Below are 22,617 nucleotides of genomic sequence, written 5' to 3' on the forward strand. Positions count from 1 at the left end.
ATGGGGGGGGGGGCGTTGACAAACTCCCCACAAATAAAGTCGGAGTTACTTTCTGGGATGAAAATTAAGAATCAAAATGAGCCCTAGCTGGTTTGGCTTAGCAGATAGAGCGTCGGCCTGCGAACTGAACAGTCCCAGGTTCGATTCTGGTCAAGGGCACATGCCCAGGTTGTGGGCTCGATCCCCAGTGGAGGGCTTGCAGGAGGCAGCCGATCAATGATTCTCTCTCATCATTGATGTTTCTATTTCTCTCTCCTTCTCCCTCTCTCTCTGAAATATATATATATATATATATAGAGAGAGAGAGAGAGAGAGAGAAAGAGAGAATAATCAGATTGTTGTGAACATCAAATGATGTAACCCGTCTACATCCACATGTCCAGCCCTGGACTTAGTTCCCCATTTTATTGTCAGTTGGTTTTCAAACTGGATCCTAGTCTCCTATTAAAATCTAAGTGCCTATTGCAAACTCTTAACTCAGTGTTTCTCACTGTGATATTTTGTAACTGACAGCCCTACACATTGCAATACACTTAGCATCTTTGGGCATCACCTGCTAAATGCCAGTGTCCATACCCTATGACAAAAAAATAAATTCCCATCACTGCCCTGGCTGGTTGCTCAGTGGTTAGAGCATCGGCCCATAGACCAAAGAGTCTTGGTTTTGATTCCCGGTCAAGGGCATGTATCTCAGTGGTGGTTCGATCTCTGGTCCCTGTTGGGTGAGATCGGGAGACAACCAGTCCATGTGTCTCTCTCACGTCAATGTCTCTCTCTCTCTCTCCGATCGGGAGACAACCAGTCCATGTGTCTCTCTCGCATCAATGTTGCTCTCTCTCTCTCTCTCTCTCTCTCTCTCTCTCTCTCTCTCTCTCTCTCTCTCTCTCTCTCTCTCTCTCTCTCTCTCTCTCTCTCTCTCTCTCTCTCTCTCTCTCTCTCTCTCTCTCTCCCCCTCCTCCTTCCCTTCCACTATATCTAAAAATCAATGGAAAAATTCCCTTGGGTGAGGATTAAAAAAAAATCCCCATGACTTTTTCAGATCCACTGGGAGTGTCTGAGAGCCACACTAATTACACTTCAGGAGTATTTATCAGGTGGCTGTCAAGTGCGACAGAGACATAGAGGCAAAGGCTGCCTAGTCAGGAGCCCAAGGGACCAGTGTGGAGCAGCCAGAAGAGGGACAAAGAAGGAGTCAGTAGAGAGAAGTGTCACCGCTCCCCTCCACACACCCCCGCTCCCCAACACACACACTCTCTCTCTTTCTTTCCTTTCCTTTGGAAAAATAGAGGGAGACAAGATTGCAAGCAGAAAACTTAAAAATACTGTTAAATAGCATATCTGGATGGGAGGAGGGTGCAGCTTTGGAAAACTTTTGGGGGGGAATGTTTTTCCCTATAACTCAGTCCTTCTCTTGAGGAACATTAGGCCCCAAACAAACCAGCACTATCCCTGCCAGGACTGAGAGAAGGTTCAAAATCCTGGCGAGCAAATAGGGGCCGATGCCGGGGTAGAGGGAAGAGAGGGAAAGTACTCCTCCCGCCTCCCCTTCCCTGCTCCTGGCTTGTCACTCTCCTTCCCACCTCCCCCACTTGTCCGAAAGCTGGATCAGTACCAGGCACATCTTCTCTGCAGGTGACAGGGAGCAGGCCCCTGGGCTTGGCAGCCTTGTGGGCCTTCCCTCCCTGCCAAACGTGAAGTCCTAGCCCAGCACTGAAAGGAAAGGGAATCTGAATATAAACACCTTTCAAGCACATGTAACTCTCCCCTCAATGCCGTGTCCCATCTCACCAACGGGAAGTGTATTCAGTGAAACTAACACACATAAAAATGCCATTGAACTTATTCTGTCAATCAAGACTCATGCTCCCACTTTCTCTTGAGAAAAATCACACTGACAATAAAAACATGTGGGTAGGGCATTGCAGTTGCCTTTTAAACGTGACCAACCCTGCAATGGTTTAATATTGGAATTTCCATTTTTCTTCTCAATCAATATAAAGGGCTCTTAATCCCAACTAAGGTTGAGGGCTCGGCGCACAGCCCAGCCCAGTTCTATGCTCAGGGTCCCGTTGGAAATGTCCTTAGTATTTGGCTTGAGAAGCCGTCACCCATTCTTAACGTTCAGCATAGATTATAACTGACACCTGCTTTTCTCCTGTTTGGTTCAGAGCTCACCAAGGGTTAAATAATAAGTCAGATGAGCTCAACAGTGCCAGCTTCGTTCCTGGCGAAAGGCTAACGCTGAGACTGTGGTTTAGTTGAGTGACAGCCAGGGCTTCCTGACCCTGAAGTCCAGAACCATACCATTTTACTCACCCTGTCACAGAGACAGGGCATATCACACTACCCCTACCCACCCATCTCCCACCCCACCCCTCAACCCCCACCACACACACACACACACACACACACACACACACACACACACACAGCACCGTCTTTTCTGCTGGGCTTAGCGCCGAGCTGAGAGCAGAGCAGATCACAGGCCCTTTGCAGGCGGGGATGGCTCAGAGAAAAAGGTGGGAGAGGGTGAGCTGAGCAGTTCCGGTTCTTTTCCCCCAACATTGACCATCAGATATTGCTTCTCTTCCACCAGAAAAGAGCAAGAGAGGGGCCAGGGAGAGAGGTCCCGAGTGGTGAGCACAGGGAGCTCCCGCCACAAGCAAGGACCCACTGGAACTGGGGAGCTATCCACTCTAGCACAGCACCTGAGCAGGAAAAAGAGGGAAAACACTAAAAGGCAATTGTAGTAGCTTAGCTTGCTTCTGGACAAAGAGGACTTGTATAACCCATGACCTATCAGTTGCTACATAACAAATTACCTCAACATGAGTAGGATTTAAAACAGCAGCAATCATTTATTTTGCTCACAGTTATGATATTTGGGCAGAGTTCAGGGGACAGCTCCTCTCTGCTCTGTGCATTGTTGTGGGGGCAGTGCAGCCGGGGGGCTGGCCAATCAGCTTTCAGGATGGTTCGCTCACATGGCTTCTGGCTGAGAACTCAGGAAGGTGGAGGGTCAGGGACCCTGGTACCTCTCCATGGGCTGCTTGAGCTTCCTTACAGCATGGAGGTGAGGTTCCAGGAGTGAGCATCCTGATAGAGCAGGCAGAAGTGCCTGGCATTTTTGTGACTAACTCAGAAGTCACACTGATAAGTCATACTGTATCAGTCAAGGCAGCCATAAAGGCCTGCCCAGATCTGAGGGGAGGGGACACAGTGCGAACAGCCCTTCATGAAGGAGTGACAAGGTTCTCGAAGAGTAATGCTGGGCAGGAAATATGACCATCTTCACAAAATACAATCTGCAACTACACGTAACTTTTCTGTTGAGAATTCACCTTTAATATGAAAGATAATAAAGTTAAAGCAAGAAGGAAACACAGAGGGTCTTTTATCAGAGTCCAAAGTCATCATAAGAGATGTAGATGAGCTCAGTCTATAATTTATAGTCCTTTTCTTTTTATAATGTATTAAGTGTTGTCTTTTGAGAAAATTCGTTGTCAAGGAGACCATGTCTAGAAACACTAGCAATTAGCCAAACAAAAAGAGGCAAGGTGCAAAAGGAATACATACTCCTTCTTTTGCGAGAGAACCAATACTCACTAAAAATTTGAATTGCAGGGAAAGTGTATTAAAGTAAAAGATAAAATGGGCTCCCTTTCAGTAGAGTCTCTTGTAGAACATGAAATCAGTGAGGATAACGGGAGTGGTTATGAGCAAGTTCTTTGAAGTCAGACAGAGTTTAATTGAGTTTGATTGAATCCTGGCTCTGCTATTTACTACCTGTATGATCTCAGTTTCCTCTTGTATGAAGAAGACATTACAAAACCCATATTACAGAATTGCTGCCCTAATGAAATATCTAGTTTATGTGAAGTACTTAGAGCTGGGTCTGGCATCTGGCAAGTGCTCAGTAAATAGTTGTGATGTTTAAGGCAGATGCCAGGTTTCTATGACCTAGCCTTGAGAACATTCTGAAAATAAGGGAAATACCTGCCCTTCGGTAGTTTTCAGCTCAGTTGAAAAGCTAGAGCTTACACAAGTGTAACTACAGGAGGAAAATCAGGTGTGCATATGTGCCGGACACTACACAAGTAGGTCTCCAATGGCCCAGCTTGGTGCCTTCATAAATCAATAGCATACTTATTGAGCACTTACTTGCACCCTACACTGCAGCCATCACAAAAGAAGGTTAAGTCCTGGCTTCAGTGGTTTGAAATATAAAACATTCCCAGATGAAATAATGAATAAACAAAAGGTGACCTAATCAAGCCTTATGAATATGTGGTTCACGCTATCTCAGAAAATCAGAGATCTCATTAAAAAGGCAACATGGGAATGGGTAGGAAGAGAGAAGAAAAAGGAGGGAAACTTACCAATGAGTAGAGAAGAAGGCAGAGGTCAAGAGGAAAAGGATCATTTAATTTTGAGGTTCAGGATTCATGGAGCCCTACTGTTACCTGGAATCCAGCAGGGTCATCATCCACCCCTTAGTGTTGTTTCCACAGTGGCTCCTCCAAAAGCTCTTTGCAATCAGCTGCTTCATTCTTTAACTATTGTCAAGTGTAACTAGATTCTTTCGTCAGATTGAAAACCAGAAATTATTTTGGAGGACAGGACTGACCACAATATTGCCTTAAATAAGCATGTCATGCATCTTGGGAGGGCTGTGTAAAGGATTTGACACATATTCTTTATTTTATAGTAGCCCACAGACATGCTGTCATCCCCACTTAACTGGTGAGGAAAACTGAGGCTTAGAAATGTTATAGAACACTCAGACTCACACCACTAGTAAGTGATAAGGTGAAGTTTCCCAATGTTTTTAGGATGTGTATTCTGGCAGGGGGATGACTTCCTGGCGTGAGGAGCCCAGCTCAGAGTCCTCTGGGTGGGAGGAGGTGAACCACAAATAGGTCAGTGCAGGCAGGATCTGTGGAGGGAGCACATGAGAAATGTTTCAAAGCGAATTCAGTGATGCTGGTGACAACTACAGTGGATCAGAGAAAGAGTGAATTCAAGGATGACCAACTTCAAGGATTTGCATCTAGAAGGCTCTAAGAGAAATGGGATCGCTGGGAAGTAAACATAGATTGACAGGGAAATACATATTCTGCTTTAGGCATGTGAGTTCGGAAAAGAGTAGGAGACTTAGATGGAGATGTCAGTACGTCGAGATGCAGGTGTGAGATCAGGCTGAGGTTGGAGCTTCTTACAGGGACAGGAATGGGGAGCTCGTGTTGTTCCAGAGAAAGAATCTTCTGAGGAGAGCAGCAGATTTGCCGAGAAATAAAGCAAACCTTCACCTTATGCCTGCTGCACGTTGCCGTGCTTTGCAAGCCTCCTGTGCAGGGTGCCATTTTCCCTGGAAAAAGTCATATGAGGACTTTTCCTGGGAGGCACTAATGCAGCGGTTCTCAACCTGTGGGTCGAGACCCCTTTGGGGGTCGAACGACCCTTTCACAGGGGTCGCCTAAAACCATCGGAAAACACATATATAATTACATATTGTTTTGTGATTAATCATTATGCTTTAATTATGTTCAATTTGTAACAATGAAAATACATCCTGCATATCAGATATTTACATGACGATTCATAACAGTAGCAAAATTACAGTTATGAAGTAGCAACGAAAATAATTTTATGGTTGGGGGTCACCACAACATGAGGAACTGTATTAAAGGGTCGTGGCATTAGGAAGGTTGAGAACCACTGCGCTAAGGCTTTAGGAAGGTTTCTCTTTCCCCCCTTCACAAACGTTTCTTTATTAGGAATCTGAGCAGTCTGATCTCTGCTTTACTACACATAAATACAGTATTATCAGCCCAACCTTCACACATCTGCATTATGCTGACATTTACAAACCATGCATATAAGAATTCAAGAAGCCCTAACCGGTTTGGCTCAGTGGATAGAGCGTAAGCCTGCGAACTGAAAGGTCCCAGGTTGATTCCGGTCAAGGGCATGTACCTTGGTTGCGGGCACATCCCCAGTAGGAGGTGTGCAAGAGGCAGCTGATTGATGTTTCTAACTCTCTATCCCTCTCTCTTCCTCTCTGTAAAAAAATCAATAAAATATATTTTTTTTAAAAAAGAATTCAAGAAGGGGCAACTCATGGCCCATACACCCAAGACAGCACGATGGAGAACTTCTTGGGGCACTTGGACCAACAATCACCAACACCTTTCTCTGTGATTGTGCCAGAACACATCACAGCGTCCCCAGCCAGCTCATCAGCACAGGAACTCAACCTCCTCCCTCCTGAGGACAGGAAGCAGACCGTGGCACCTCCACTTCCTCCAGACGTGCAGAAATAGGGATGCTGTCTGCAACCTGTCTCCATCCACTCAGGAAAAGAGGAGACAGAACCTTGGCATTGCTTTTGAGCAGTAGCCAAGCCTACATCAGTGTCAAAGGCCTGGATGAGAATCTAACTTTTGACCACGTGCTGGAGGATTGTGCATTTGTGTGGCTGGGAATCTGTTTCGTGGGGGTTGTTGGAAATCCCTGGCCAATGCATTTTTCTGGGGGGTTGATCCCGGTCACCTTTCTGCTCACAGGGGAAATGACAGTTTGTGATGGGCGGACTCTGCTTGTCCTTTACCAGACTGGCTGCCATGCATGGCCCTGCCCACTGTCCTGGGGCAGGACCTGCCGGCCCTGTGAAGACGAGGTCCCATGTCCCCATGCAGGTGACAGCATTGAGATCATTCCTCATGGTGCAGGAATGAGCTGAAGCCAAAGGGAAAGAGAGGCCAAAAGGAAAAAAGAGAGAGAGAAATTCAACCAAAAACTAAACCAAAGCTATTTCTTTTTATTTCGTGGGCTCTCAACAGCTGTTTAGCTTTGCTGGATTTTGACAGTAAGAAAGTTGCCAAATTTAGAACAGTGAAATGTCAGAGTCAGTGGGATCACAGCACTGAACTCTCTCTACTGCCAAGCGATCTGACTTTGGTAACTCGACGTGAAAGTCGCCCTGCACACGGTGTCCCCCAACAGGATGCCCTACACAGGGCGCTTGCCCCTCCATCCCGAGTGGATGCCCAGTACCCCCAAACTGAGGAAGGCACCCACTTTTGAAGAGTAAACTCATTGCAACTAGGGAAGTCTGTAAGGGCTTGTTCCTTATGCAAGGCAGGGCAAACAGTGGTTTGATCGAAAAGCTAGCTTCATAATGGATATTTTACTACTATTTTGAAAAAGCTAACTTCTTACCAGCAGATGAGGAAAGGGGCAGGGTGTCGGTCATCCCCTGGCCAGGGTCCCTGTGTCATCTCCTCACCCCCACAGTCTCCACGCTCACTCTGCTCTGACAGACTCCCCTGTCAGCCCCGCCTCAGAGGATAGGTGACTGCTGCTCCCTCTTCCCTGTGTCACAACCAGCAGGGCCACGAAGGGGACTTCGGTGACTTCAGCGGCCACCTGTGTTTCTTCCCCCCAAGGCACTCCAAACGTGCGAACCTGGAAGAAACCCTCCCCACAAAACAAGAACCACCTCATTTGGTTGCTCAGACGTCCTTCCTTCCTCTGTCTCCTGCTTGAGGGAGTCACCTTTCAGAACTGTGGGGTATTCCAGCAGGAAAGAGAAAATGTTGGGTGCCCTGGACACAGTGAACTCAGTCACCGTTTGCTGAGGAACTTCACATGAGAAAGTGAAGTTAATTAGCCTGATGGCTGGGAGTGGCTGCAGGGCTCGCCTGGATCCCTTGCTTCTGTTCCTTTATGGGTCCTCAGCCAGCGTCCCTCCCAGCACTGCCCTCCACCTGCGCTGTTGTCCCTCTCCAGTGAAAAACCATGATGCATAACGGAGGGAGGGGACAGGCTATGTGCATGCCAGTGCCCTCCCAGGACCGCAGCCGCCTGCCTGTCACAGGAAGCCCTGTAACAGTGGAGCACCTGGTGCGGGCACCAATGCAGATGTCACTAAGTCAGCATTTGCAGGTTGCATCCTCATACTGGAAAACTCTTCTGAACAAGTACCTGCCGTTAGCTGCCAGGTGTTTTCGAACCACCACGCAAAGATGCCCCGACCAGGTCCGCCCACCCTGGCCCACAGCCTTTTCTGCACCTTTCAGATAAAGCCAGTGCAGTAGGTTCCTCTCCTTAGTAATATCTGAAACGGTCCTTCTGCCTTGGGATTTTTATAAAAATGGCAACATTCTTTAAGGAGAACAAACACCTTCACATGAGCTCTGAGTAGCATCTGTATGTACACCACAGCCTTTTAGAGTTACTTGCTCCTTACAATTTGGTATCATAGTCCTTGATACACATTTCCACCCAGCACTTAACATGGAATATTGTTCGCAAATGCCACCACTGGGCTGTGCTCTTGAGAAAGTCACAGTGTGTGTGTGTGTGTGTGTGTGTGTGTGTGCGCGCGCACGCGCGTGCACTTTGTAGCCTTATAACTAGCAATGGGCCAGACCATGGGAAATGCTCAGCCAGTACCTCCTGAACTGAAAAAGACAGACAGGAAGCCAGTTGGCTAACAGCAATTTGATTGTAAGATGGGCAAGTTAAGAATGGCAGACTTTTAGGACTGAAAGGGACCTTGATAGTCACCTAACTCAGTTACCCAGTCACTACTGCAAATCCCAAACAAGCAATGACCCTGCCTTATTCCATCCTGGGGCAGCTCTTGCTATAGGACGCGTCCAGCTGGAACACTTCGAGACTACTATATCCAGAAGGCGAGAGAGTGAAGTGATTGGCTCATGGTTACACAGCAATTAGCAGCAATGCTGGGAAATGGAAGAGAAACTGATAACTCACTGCCAGACCATCCAGTCCTCGCCACAATCCTCTGGGAGATCCTGCCATTTTGACGCTTGCAGTTGAGGACCTGAGGCTGCGAGAGGCTGAGTGGCCTGTTCAGTGTTGTAGTTGTTAGGTGGTCGGTCTGGGAAACCATGACTGATAGATCTCATTCCATTTTCCAATGCCCCCAGCTATCCCTGGGTACGATCCCAGGTTTCCTGAGACTGTAAATTCTTCTTCTCATTGCCTAAAGCAAACCTCACCAAAGAACCTGTTTCTCACCCCCACTCTTCTCGCTTTTCAGGAGAGAAGTATGAGCTCCATGCAGGGACCGAGTCCACCCCAAGTGTCGTCGTGCACGTGTGTGACAGTGACATAGAGGAAGAAGAGGATCCAAAGCTTGCCCCAAAGCCAAAAATCATCCAAACCCGGCGTCCCGGCCTGCCACCCTCCGTGTCCAACTGAGCTCACCGCTCCGCCTCGACGATATGTCTCCTCTTTATCATGCTTTTCTTTTCCCCGTTGTTTGTCGGAAAAAAAAATTGCCTTTAAATCACTGGGTGTTTGGTTGTTTGAGATTCCTTCCTTGTAATCAAGCCTCTCAGACAAAAGGGCTAGGAAAGGTGATATGTTTCCTGATCATATCATACCATCAAGAATAATCCATTATTTAGAAGGTTTTAGGAAATAAAGTAGTATTTTCTTATTAAACAGTCAGCACAGCCTATATCTTCATTCTCTCATGGTGATACAAGCCAGAGATATCAGTAAAAATAGCACGTGTGTTGTTTGTGAGCTGTTTCAGTCCCAGTCCTGATGTGTGAGTTGTTTATTCCCGGCCACTGAAGTAGGACCATAAGTAAACTTGAGTTTGACTGCATGAGATATCCCTATCTGGTCTCACTCAGTCCTCTGCATCCCGACATTCCCAGGACATGCATGATCACCAGCATTTACTTTCATGATTTGAGGATCTCCTATTAACTCACAGGTTGTTAGCAGCCAGCCATGTCCTATCTAGCGTAGTAAAATTATCAGCATCGCCCAGCTCAACAGGTCTGGGTATATTCACTGTTTTGAGTCAATACTTCATGGCTCTGTTAAAATTCCTGGAAGCAAAACTGAGTTTGGCCCCAAAGATATTCCTCAGTCGATTTTGAACTTCCATCTAGAACTTTCCCAGCCTCTGTAGGGAGGCTTGTCCAGGGTGATAGAGACCGATTTCAGACAAACCTATTTATTACAAAAGTTTCATGGTGTCTGAACGATTGTTTTTCCTCTTTGTATATTTGTACAAATGTTTCAGCTGTGCTTTTAAAATCTGGATGTTTTTTATTTAGTGATTGTTCAGCCATTTGCTGCTTTAAAACATAATATGTGCATTGCTTATGAATGCATTCATAGACTAATACAGATAATCAGATAATATTACACTCTATTATGGATAATGCTGAATTTTGAAAGGGCACAAAACTTCTCATGCCCATGTATAAATGATTAGCCAACATCTTTGCTATCAAGACCACTTGTTTTTAAATAAAGTGAAGAATGCTAATGTCAGTTGTAGACAATTTGGAGGAAGCTAAGTCTCCAGAATGTAGCAGCTGCTGAGCATGTTAAAAGGCGAAGGATGATAAATGTATGCCGATCCTACTCATGCAATGCCCATATTGCTCAAACAATTATTTGTTTTTGTTACATGTGATTTTTCTATTTCTCTAGCCCGAAGTGCATTACAGAAGATACACCTATAGAACCATTTCCTTCTGCTATATGTGCCAGGCCTCATCTACTCCTGTACATTAATGAATTACTTTTGATGCAAATGCCAATTGCGACGGAGTGGGGGAAATAGTTTCAATACCCAAGCCTCAGAAAAACACACAAGAACAATAACTCAGCCAACTGCTAGAAGGATTGTTGTGGTTTTTGACTAAGGTGTATGTTAGTTTTATCAGAAACTTAAAACATAGACTGATCACTCAGAAATTCTAGTCCGTTCTACTGTGAATATAGCAATATTGTACTGGACACAGGATGGGTGAAATTGAGGACAGCATTGCCCGTAAAGTCCTGAGTTTCCATAAGAAAAAAAAATGAAGGCTCCTCTTAAAAACAAAATCTGAGGAGGGTATAATAAGCAAGTGCTTTGACTTTCCTTTGCTGTGGAGATTTTTGGTTTTTCATTAACAAATGAGAGATTAGACTGAATAGTGAAGAAATGCCGCCCTCTAGTGGAAGAAATAGAAATTTTGACCTCAGCCATGTTGTGCTGAATCTTCTCAGTCATCTGTGGGTTGTTTGACTTTTTATGCTACACAGAATTTCCAGAATGCAGGTTCTAAAGAAATATGGGTGAGAGAACATATTTGGAAATGAATTTTAAGTGTTAAAAAACAGATACATTAGACATTTCCAACCAAATTCAGTATAAGTTGAAATGACCGGTCTGTGTAGTCATGAAAGAAAAGCTCAGTGGAGGGTATGACCTAAATGGTTAGTCTTGGTGAACTTTATTGCAAAGTGCCCATGTGAATCTGTCTCAGATCAAGTAATTCTTTCCTGAGGTTGGGCTTGGGGAAGGGGAAGCGTGGAAGCTCCCAGCACTGTGGAAGTCAGAATTGCCTCAGCATTTCCATGACGCACATTATGCAAACCTCTTTCGCACTATTTTAAGTTTGAAAAGTTTAAATATGGAGGGGGGGGAGGTTTCCACCAATTGAATCATTTGTGCACGTGTATAGCTCAAAGAGCTTAGACTTCAAATATACCTGGTGAATGACTCTCGGTCCATGTGGTGTAATTTTTTTGTTGTCTGCCTGAGTTGACTATTTCTGAGTGGTGATTGGGGGGAGTGCAATTCAGCCTATAGTCTAAGTAGTTACCAAGAGATGAGATGAACGTTTTCCTCATGGGAGCAGAGGGTGGAGCTGAGCCACCTCATGAAGGAGGAGGAACTTGAGCAAGGCCTGGAGGCGGGATGGGATGGGTTGGGCTCTGCTGAGGGGAAGTGGGAGAGCCCCCTGTTTTATTGTCATTATTCCACTTTCTTGGTCCTAAACGTTATTTCAGGTGTACTAGGACCCTCTTTTAACAGTTACCCCACTCTATTCTTTCATGTAAAACACGATAGGAGACCCAAAGTGGGCAAAATTTGTTACATGCAACACAAAAAGCACTTTCATTTAAAAAGTGATGAGGACATTATATTTCGTTAAAATTAACAGCATCTGTTCATCAAATTACACCATTATGAGAGTGAAAGGAAAGCTGCAGACTGGGAGAAGATATTTGTGATACATATAGTTGTTAAATAACTCATACCCAAAATGTTAGAGGGAAAAAGTTCTACAGATTAATAAGAAAAAGATAGGCAATTCTTTTTTTATTTTTATTTTTTTACAAATGGTCAAAATACTTAAATAGTCACTTCACATATACTGGCAATTGATGCATACAGACTGATACCCGAAATACCTCTATGGCCCATAAACATTATAAAGTGTTCAACATCATTTCTCGTCAGAGAAAGGCAAATCAAAATCTCCACGGGGTACACTTCACACCTAGCAGAATGGCCGACATTGAGGATGGGGGAAGATAAAGAGCTGGTGATGCTATGGAGCAAGGCGGGGCATAGCTGGCACCACCACCTCGGAACACTGGTGTATCTGCTAAAGCTGAGCATGTAGCCACCTGGGAGCCTTCCACTCCTGGACCTACATTCCGCAGACATGACTTTTCACAGCTACCAAAGTACCTGTACAGTAATAGCCACAGCAGCCTTGCTTATGATAGCCATCGGCTGGATGCAGCCCACAGGTCCCTCCACTGCAGAATGGATAACTAAGCAGTGGTGCATTCACACAAAGGAATATAACAAAGCAACAACAACAACAAAAACATTATTGGGACAGAGAACAACATGGATGGATCTCCAAATCAGCCTTTTCAGCCAAAAAAGAAAAGAGAGACAGACATGAAAGACTATATGATGTATATATGACTCCATTTATGATGTTAAGAGACAGTCAACACTGGCCTATATTAATAGGAATAACAGCAGATACCTTTTGGAGGTATTGACTGAGAGGAGACACATGGAGGCTTCTGGGTGCTATAAACATTCTGCATTTCTATCTTGATCTCCATGGCGGTATATATGTGTAAAATTAATTTAAAATGTGGGCAATACTGTGTGTAAATTATACCTCAACTGAAACAAAACCACTATGAGAATAGGAGGGAGGAGCCATTCATTGTGAAAATAATTTGGAATGTCCCCTCATCCTAAAAATACATCCATCTTATGTCTGTGAGATACTTCCATCCATACAAAGCCTTCCTTTAAAATCTATGAATAAGTACTTTATGACATAGAAAGCATAGGACTTCAGCACTGGATGAGGCACTGTTCATTCCAGTGACCAATATTTACCAAGGACCTACTGTGTGCCTGACACTGGGTTTCCAGTGGTGAACAGGTGGATAGTATAGTCCCTGATATTTCACAGAGTAGAATTGAGTGTGGTAAAGACACTAAACAAAGAAATAAGGAAATAAATAACTACAGATTCTGGTAGGTGAGCACAGTGAAGAAGAGCATGAATACTCTGTGAGAACAGAGAAGAACCTGAAGGGTCACGGTCAGGGAAAACCTCTCTGAAGAGGTGACGTTGAAGCTGAACTGAAGAAGGAACTGGCCAATGAAAACATTCCAGGCAGTGGGTGACAACCATGGACTTGGAAAGGCCTCCTCACGTTGGAGGAACCTAACGGGTGGCATCAATATGGCAACAGTGCAGAGAATGAGGGCTTGGCTCTGAATGAGGTTGGTCAAGGGTCTGGGCTCTGTAGAGCATGTAGGCCAAGCGAGGGGGCTTGTCATTCATTGTAAGCACAATGAGAAGAGTTTCAGCCAGGGAATGATATGACTCAACTCATTGTGAGACATCCTGTTCTCATAGAAATTTCCTGACACAAAGCCACAGTTCTGAATGTCCAAAGAGTCTAGTGTGGGGGCTTGATCCCCCTATTGCCCACTTTAGGCTTGAAAAGATAATTTTGACAGCTGTGTTCATCACTGCAGGCTTATCCACCAAACAAATTCTCAAGGTCAATGTGCAGTGCATTCATGGTTCTAGGAAAGTTTGCTTCTTTTTTCTATTCCTCCCCAGGTCATTTAGAAGGCCTTGGCGCAAGCAAGGGGGAACAGAGCAGGTGATTAAGAATGATAAGTCAGTGATTCAGGAAAACATTCATTTAGCTGCTGGTACAGTGCGTCCCTGCCAGAGCCACCATGCAGAGCAGTATTGAACACTTGGCAGACTTTCCCCTTAAATTTATGCAACCTGAGGAAGGGAAAATTTCAAGCAAAAAGTTTTCTGTCAAACCCATTTATCTGCTCCTTTCAAAGATAGTCTGGGGAAATGTGCTTGGAGTTCATTCGGGAGATTTGGTGACTCTAAAAGGAAGACATATCCAAGGTTTTGTGTGTGTGTGTGTGTGTGTGTCCAAGTGCATTTGGTATAAGTTGGAAATAGGAAACCCATAATAGGCTGAAATGGTTGACATACTCTGTGCTAAAAGTTTTCATGTATAATAGCTCCTTGATTCTTTTGCCTTATTTCCCATTCTCATCCAATAGTTGAGTTTGAAAACTTTTAGGGCTAGGCATGACTTGGGCCTCCTTGACCAGTTGCAATCATTAGTGAAATCATTATTGTTCCCCAAACAGACTTTGGATTTTCCTATGGCATCATTTTAGTCTTAAAGCAAGATATATCACTGTTTTCATAATGCAGCCAAGCTCAGCACCTTTTAGCCCATGTGATTGATGTACTGCAGTGGGTACTGTGCTGTTAAGTCCCAGAACCCCCTTCAGGGTGAAGGCTCTCATGCTGCCACATGCTGGGTATTGGTGACTCATGACCCTCTACTGAGTGGCCAAGCATTGCACTCAGATGGAGAGATCCCCCACCTTGGGTCACACCCCCACCCCAGGGAGAGTGACTGGTCATGTAGAAGTGAGATGGCCCGGTATGTCAACTCCAGAGCCACCTCAGCTCCAGAGCTACTTATGGGACAGTCTGAGGCCTAGGCATCTCAGTTCAACTCTTCCCTCTCCCTAAACATACTTCTTTCACGCCCCCACAGGTCTGACACTAAAGACCCCCCAACAAGACTCCTGTGTGCACATCTTCCTCTGAGAGTCTGTGTCCCAGAGAGACTAACCTAACACTTACATCCTAAATAGCCTTCTCGCCATCACTTGGGGCTCTCTGGAATTGCACGATACTTTTCCATTCATCCCCTTCCCTTTGCATTTCTGACATGGACCAGTCATACCAGGGGTTACTAGCTTTTCCAAAAGCCAACACAGCAAAGCTCCATTCCATGCTTTGGACAGCTGAGTGCATGGTGGGTACAGCAGCGGTGCTGGTAAGGAGTGTCACAGCGCAGGAAGGAGGGCTTCTCCCGACACTGCTGGGGCGTGAGAAGGACGGTGAGAGCCTGTTCAGATGTTGTCAGGGGACCTTATGAGAAACACAGAGGGGTCTATGCAAGGAGGTCATGACCCTGTGTGCCACTGTTGGCCCAGCTTGTCTACTGGAAAAGGACAGAGATGATGTACATGACTTCAGGCAAATTACTAAAGTCCCTGAAACTCAGTTTCCTCTCCTATAAAATGGGTATAATATCCCACCTCTGTCATGAGGACTTAATAAGATAATACTAATAACAGTAGCAATTATTATTGGTGACTAAGTTCACAAATTTTGGTGCCACATGATCCCAGCTCTGCTGCTTAGTAAACCTGTGGTCTTTTGCAAGTTTATTAGACTTAAGTCTCGATTTGCACATCTGTCAAGAGGCAGAATATTAGTACCTATCTCATAGAGATAGGAGGGATTAAATGAGAAAACACATCCAGAGCTGGGCACATAGGAAGTCCATGACCAATGTTTTTTTTTTCTTCAATATTTTTTATTGATTTCAAAGAGGAAGAGAGAGGGAGAGATAGAAACATCAATGATGATCGAGAATCATCGATCGGCTGCCTCCTACACATCCCCCACTGGGGATCGAGCCCGCAACCCCGGCATGTGCCCCCGACTGGAACTGAACCCAGGATCCTTCAGTCCATAGGACTATGCCCTATCCACTGAGCCAAACCAGCCAGGGCCATGACCAATGCTTTTTATGCATCAGGTCCCAGTTGGAGCACTAGACTTTCATACTCTGAATTAATCTTCATGGTGGTGATTTCATTGCTCCCATTTTTCATGAATAATAGTCATCATTTGTGGAGTGCTTACTCTGTGTTGGGACCTCTTCTAAGTTATTTACATTCTTATTTAATTATCTCACTGATTCTGTGAGGAAGGTACTGATGTCACATTTTACATGTGAGGCAACCAAAGCCCAGAAGAGTTACACAAAGAGTTGATGCTCAGAGTGTTCACGCACTTCAGACATCAGCACCAGGTCCCCTGGGAGCTGGTTAGCGATGCGGCCTCAGCCATACCCCTGATCGACTGAATCAGCTTCTGCATTTTAACAAGATCCTCCCTCCATTACTCCTCTTTACTGTACAGTTTAAAAAGCACTCACGTCCTAGCAGAGCTAAGACTGCAGAGCACATGCTTTTAACTGCTCAATGTATAGAGTGCTCATCAAAAAAAAAATGCTCAAAGTATACAATTTCCCTTCCCCAAGTAACTATCAGTTTGACCAAGCTGCCTTCTCTGTCCCTATCCACATCCATTCTTTCCATGCTGGCCTTGTTGTTTTGACTAAAATACCCAGGTCTTGCCCTGACTGGTTTGGTTCAGTGGATAGAGCGTTGGCCTGCAGACTGAAGGGTCCCAGGTTCGATTCCGGTCAAGGGCATGTACCTTGGTTGCGGGCACATCCCCAGTGGGGGGTGTGCAGGAGGCAGCTGATTGATGTTTCTCTCTCATCGATGTTTCTGACTCTCTATCCCTCTCCCTTCTTCTCTGTAAAAAAATCAATAAAGTATATTTAAAAAAATAAAATACCCAGGTCTTACTGCCGTACGTCAGACTCAGGCAAAGCTCTGCCAATGGCCATTCCAATGATCGCCAGTAAAGTGCTTCTGAATAAGCTACAGTGTGATTCCCAGAAGGGCAGTGACCCCAGGAGTGCACCCGAGTTCTGAGAACCAGCTACTCCGGGAGTTACTGGGAATAACTGGGTGGTTTCAGGCACTCAAGCCTGTATATACTGGGCTAACACACAAAGAAAGTCATCTCCTCTTGTAAGGATCAGTGAACCATCAAGTAACCACTGTCTTTATTCTTATTCTCAGATACCATGCTAGGAATGTGGGAAACCATGCCAATCTACTGTTCCCACTCTGATGAACCTGTTTGTAGAGTGTTGGTTCTGAACCTTGGGAGTTTCCTTGGTGGAATCTGGAATTGGCCCTGTGCCTGGAGGGCAAGGAGAGATGGAAGAAAGAAGCAGACCACTCCAGATTGGTAGGTGGCAGTCTTAAAAAGAAGGGAATTTACATCTGAGGCTTGTCTTGGGTAGATCTCCACACCCATCCACGTCAGAGTTATGTAGAGACCTTGCCTGGGTTCAGTCACATATGCAGTCTGGATGAGCTCAACAATGCTTTGCTCTCACGGCTGTGCCCTGGAAACAGCTGGCAGCATGGGAATGGTGGGCAGAAAGTGCATTGGAAGGACAGGGAAGCTGGTGAGGAGCTCTTGGGTCAACTGGAGGTCATGCCCTCTTGATGACCTCCTCCAACACAGGGAAATGTAACAGTTCCAAAATCCAGAACCTAATCAAACCTTTTACTGTACAATCCTTTGGGCAGTAGCAGCAGAAACCCTCTTCCAGAAGGTTCTCCAGCCTTGAAAAAAGGACAATTGATGAGCTACAAATAGTAGCCAATTCCCTTTACCTTCAACAAATGGATAGTATTTAAATACAGTTCACCCCACTTCAATTACTTTTCGCCATAACTTAGTAGAGGGATGACCTATATTATTATGATTAACTAAATTTTGCATTAGCTTTACAAAATTGAGGAGATTGGCCTTCAAATGAAGAAAATATACAAATAAAAATGTTAATTTTACAGCTGCTTATAAATTAAAAGAGTGTCTTTTCGTCAACATACGATCACACTGTTTTATGCAGAGGACCTTGCCTCTCCCCAGTTCGCCCCGGCTGGCAGGCAAGTCCATCTGTCAGACCCAACAACCATGTCACACACACTGCTGGTGTATGGGAGATCATATACTTGAAGTTTTCCAAAATGAGTACTTGAACTTCTGGGGTAATGAATGAACTCCTTTGCTTTGGGCTAAACTATCTCTATTTCTGGATATGACCAAACCCTCTCCCCACCCCAGGTTCCCTCAGACTAGGAAGGCGTGGTTCCTTCTTTGCTAAATTATGATTGTAAGAGCCTGTCAAGTAGTTGCTCAAATTTTCTGAACTTCAGTGTCCTTATCTATATGTTGGTACTAAGGTTGTCTTTATGTAAAGTGTTAATGTATATCATACCTGGTATACCACTTGGCACCCATTTCATTTTTACCACTCAGGTTGTTTTTTAACCCTTTCCCTCTTCCAGTTTGTGGCATCTGGATTTCCTTTGGGAGCCACCCCCTTCTACTGTAAGTCAGTGGGATCTTACAGCACAAGGTTCCAGTACCTTCTCAGGTCTGGCCAATCCTCAGTCACAGTGAGTGATTCAGGGATGGTCACATGATCCAAGGTAAGTGAATCAGAACCAATACCAGGATTTCTGCTGGTACTAATGGAAAGGAAATTAGTTTTCTATTTAAATTATTAAATTGAACAATTTAAAATGGAAAGGCTGAGAGCTTCCATGTGGTTATTTTGTCCATAAGAATGAAGGCAATCCAGAGACAAGGAGACTGAAAGATGGAGAGAAAAGAAGTGGGGTTTGGGAGTAAATGTGAATGTCATTGCTTGAGCACCTAGATCAAACTATGCCTCATCTCAGATTTTTCAGATACAAGTGACTTCCCTTTTGTTGGGAGGAAATGTGAATGTCATTGCTTGAGCACCTGGATCAAACTATGCCTGAAGCTAAAATCATCTCAGATTTTTCAGATACAAGTGACTTCCCTTTTGCTTAATCCAGTATAAGTGTGGTTTCCCCATATTCAATGACAGAGTGGCCAGCTAAGTTGTAAAGTCAATGTAGCAGGCATAACTGTAAAGTCCTATGTTTAACTGTTTTTAAAAAATACAGAGGTATAGGAAAGAAGAGATCAGCTTTAAGAAGGAAAGTATAGAAACCAAGATGGTGGCATAGGTAAACACCAGAGATTGCTGCCTTGCACAACCACTTCAAAAATACAACTAAAAGACATAACGGACATCATCCAGAACCAGGGGAAGGCTGGCTGAGTGGAAATTCTACAACTAGAAGGAAAGAGAAAAGCATACCGAGACTCAGAGGAGGTGCGGTGCTGAAGTAAATACAAAGGTGCGGAGGTGCATGCTCTCCCCAGTTCGCCCCGGCTGGCAGGCAAGTTCATCTGTCAGACCCAACAACCATGTCACACACACTGCTGGTGTATGGGAGATCATATACTTGAAGTTTTCCAAAATGAGTACTTGAACTTCTGGGGTAATGAATGAACTCCTTTGCTTTGGGCTAAACTATCTCTATTTCTGGATATGACCAAACCCTCTCCCCACCCCAGGTTCCCTCAGACTAGGAAGGCGTGGTTCCTTCTTTGCTAAATTATGATTGTAAGAGCCTGTCAAGTAGTTGCTCAAATTTTCTGAACTTCAGTGTCCTTATCTATATGTTGGTACTAAGGTTGTCTTTATGTAAAGTGTTAATGTATATCATACCTGGTATACCACTTGGCACCCATTTCATTTTTACCACTCAGGTTGTTTTTTAACCCTTTCCCTCTTCCAGTTTGTGGCATCTGGATTTCCTTTGGGAGCCACCCCCTTCTACTGTAAGTCAGTGGGATCTTACAGCACAAGGTTCCAGTACCTTCTCAGGTCTGGCCAATCCCCAGTCACAGTGAGTGACTCAGGGATGATCACGTGATCCAAGGTAAGTGAATCAGAACCAATACCAGGATTTCTGCTGGTACTAATGGAAAGGAGATTAGTTTTCTATTTAAATTATTAAATTGAACAATTTAAAGTTGAAAGGCTGAGAGCTTCCACGTGGTTATTTTGTCCATAAGAATGAAGGCAATCCAGAGACAAGGAGACTGAAAGATGGAGAGAAAAGAAGTGGGGGTTGGGAGGAAATGTGAAATGTCATTGTTGAGCACCTGGATCAAACTATGCCTGAAGCTAAAATCATCTCAGATTTTTCAGATACAAGTGACTTCCCTTTTGCTTAATCCAGTATAATTATGGTTTCCCCACATTTAATGAGAGAGTGGCCAGCTAAGTTGTAAAGACAATGTAGCAGGCATAAGCGTAAAGTCCTATGTTTAACTGTTTTTAAAAAATACAAAGGTATAGGGAAGAAGAGATCAACTTTAAGAAGGAAAGTATAATAAACCTTTGAGGGTCTTAACTGAACAGAAGCTCAATGTGTATCAATGTGGGAAAGTGGTAAAATCTTCTATTTATGAGGTTTTTTGCTTAAAATATTTGATGAAACACATATGTTTACTGTCCAACTGATACTCCAAAATCTCTTGGAAATGACAGAAAAAGGCATCAAAATATACATGGCAGCTCTGAAACCCAAGAAAATGGTGTTGTCCACACAGTCTGAGTCACTTCTAAAATGTGGGAAGCATATTGACAGAGAAACTAGATCTTCTAAAGCCACAACAGAAAACCTGTACAGGTGAAGCTACTATGGGACCTTTCTTGCCACTGGAGCCTAGAGAAACTCTGAGCTCAGAGTCAACAAATACACAGAGGAGTGGGCAGGGAATAAAAGGACTGCTTTTGGAACACCGGAGACCAACTGAGCCCCTCTCTACCACTAGCTATAGCTGAAGAAATGCCCCTGGCCAAGTCCCCAAAACCTGTTTTCTAACAAAGCCAAAGGGCTGACTGGTGAGTGCTCCGAATGGGGACTTGAGCCCATGAGAGCCTTATAACCACTCTTCATCTCTGCTGAAGACTTGCATGAGAATAACCTGTGCTCTCCGGGTTTGGCATAGGGTACTTTCAGTAGCTTCCCTGGGAAGCATGGAAGGTACATGTTACAAGACCTGGCACATCTGTGCGTGTCATTATTGTACCTTCACACTCGAATGATAGTTTGGCTTGCTGGCATTCCTTCAGAATTTTGAAGGCATCTCTCACTGTGTTCTAGCTTCTAGAAGCCCATGTCATTCTCATTTCTGACTAATTACCATGTTTCTCTTTTATTAGTGTAGATTTTCTTTTCTTATCTCTTGCTTATTTGGAAACACTTTTTTTTTTTTGGTCATTGCTGGAAACTTGCACTTCTGGCATCTGATGGATAGAGATCAGAGATGTTGATAAACATCCTACAATGCACAGCACAGCCCCACAAAAAATAATTATCTGACCTCCAACAGAAATAGGGCTGAGGTTAAGGAACCCTGTGTTGGACATTTTCTCCAGTGTCTTGGGATTCTTGGAGCTTTGCTCATATGTGAAACACTAAAAATGAGATGGAATTGATTGTGTATAAGTCTAAAGTGGTAAAATCTTCTATTTATGAGTCTTTTTGCTTAAAATATTTGATGAAACACATATGTTTACTGTCCAACTGATACTCCAAAATCTCTTGGAAATGACAGAAAAAGGCATCAAAATATACATGGCAGCTCTGAAACCCAAGAAAATGGTGTTGTCCACACAGTCTGAGTCACTTCTAAAATGTGGGAAGCATATTGACAGAGAAACTAGATCTTCTAAAGCCACAACAGAAAACCTGTACAGGTGAAGCTACTATGGGACCTTTCTTGCCACTGGAGCCTAGAGAAACTCTGAGCTCAGAGTCAACAAATACACAGAGGAGTGGGCAGGGAATAAAAGGACTGCTTTTGGAACACCGGAGACCAACTGAGCCCCTCTCTACCACTAGCTATAGCTGAAGAAATGCCCCTGGCCAAGTCCCCAAAACCTGTTTTCTAACAAAGCCAAAGGGCTGACTGGTGAGTGCTCCGAATGGGGACTTGAGCCCATGAGAGCCTTATAACCACTCTTCATCTCTGCTGAAGACTTGCATGAGAATAACCTGTGCTCTCCGGGTTTGGCATAGGGTACTTTCAGTAGCTTCCCTGGGAAGCATGGAAGGTACATGTTACAAGACCTGGCACATCTGTGCGTGTCATTATTGTACCTTCACACTCGAATGATAGTTTGGCTTGTTGGCATTCCTTCAGAATTTTGAAGGCATCTCTCACTGTGTTCTAGCTTCTAGAAGCCCATGTCATTCTCATTTCTGATTCTTTTTTGGAGCCTTTGTTTCCTTCCTGGAAGCTTTTAGACTGCTTCGTCCCAACTGCTGTGAAATGTCATGTGTTAGTACCTCAAGGGTCCTTTTAATCTAGAAACTCATATCCTTCAATTACGGATACTTTTCTTGACTACGAATTTGAAATGTTCCTTCTCTCGATCTTTCCTACTCTCTGTAGAAATATCTTCTTGGATCTTAGATCATTTGAAATTAACCTCTAATTCAGTGGTTCTCAACCTTCCTAATGCCGCGACCCTTTAATACAGTTCCTCATGTTGTGGTGACCCCCAATTTCATTGTTACAAATTGAACATAATTAAAGCATAGTGATTAATCACAAAAACAATATGTAATTATATATGTGTTTTCCGATGGTCTTAGGCGACCCCTGTGAAAGGGTCCTTCGACCCCCA

The 22,617-nt window shown here is 44.4% G+C and overlaps 1 protein-coding gene across 3 annotated transcripts in view; it reads left to right on the forward strand.

Annotated features, from left to right (window-relative positions):
* RCAN2 (regulator of calcineurin 2) overlaps nt 1-11,551 on the forward strand; it is a 264,066-nt gene extending 252,515 nt beyond the window's left edge. For all 3 annotated transcript variants that reach the window (XM_005860939.2, XM_014535359.1, XM_014535360.1), the window contains one exon: nt 9,071-11,551. In XM_005860939.2, coding sequence (XP_005861001.1) covers nt 9,071-9,231 — 161 coding nt within the window. In that variant the 3' untranslated portion in view covers nt 9,232-11,551. The remainder of the gene's footprint in view (nt 1-9,070) is intronic.
* The last annotated feature ends 11,066 nt before the right edge of the window (nt 11,552-22,617 follow it).

Source organism: Myotis brandtii, unplaced genomic scaffold (assembly GCF_000412655.1).
Source record: "Myotis brandtii unplaced genomic scaffold, ASM41265v1 scaffold143, whole genome shotgun sequence".
Classification (NCBI taxonomy): Eukaryota; Metazoa; Chordata; class Mammalia; order Chiroptera; family Vespertilionidae; genus Myotis; species Myotis brandtii.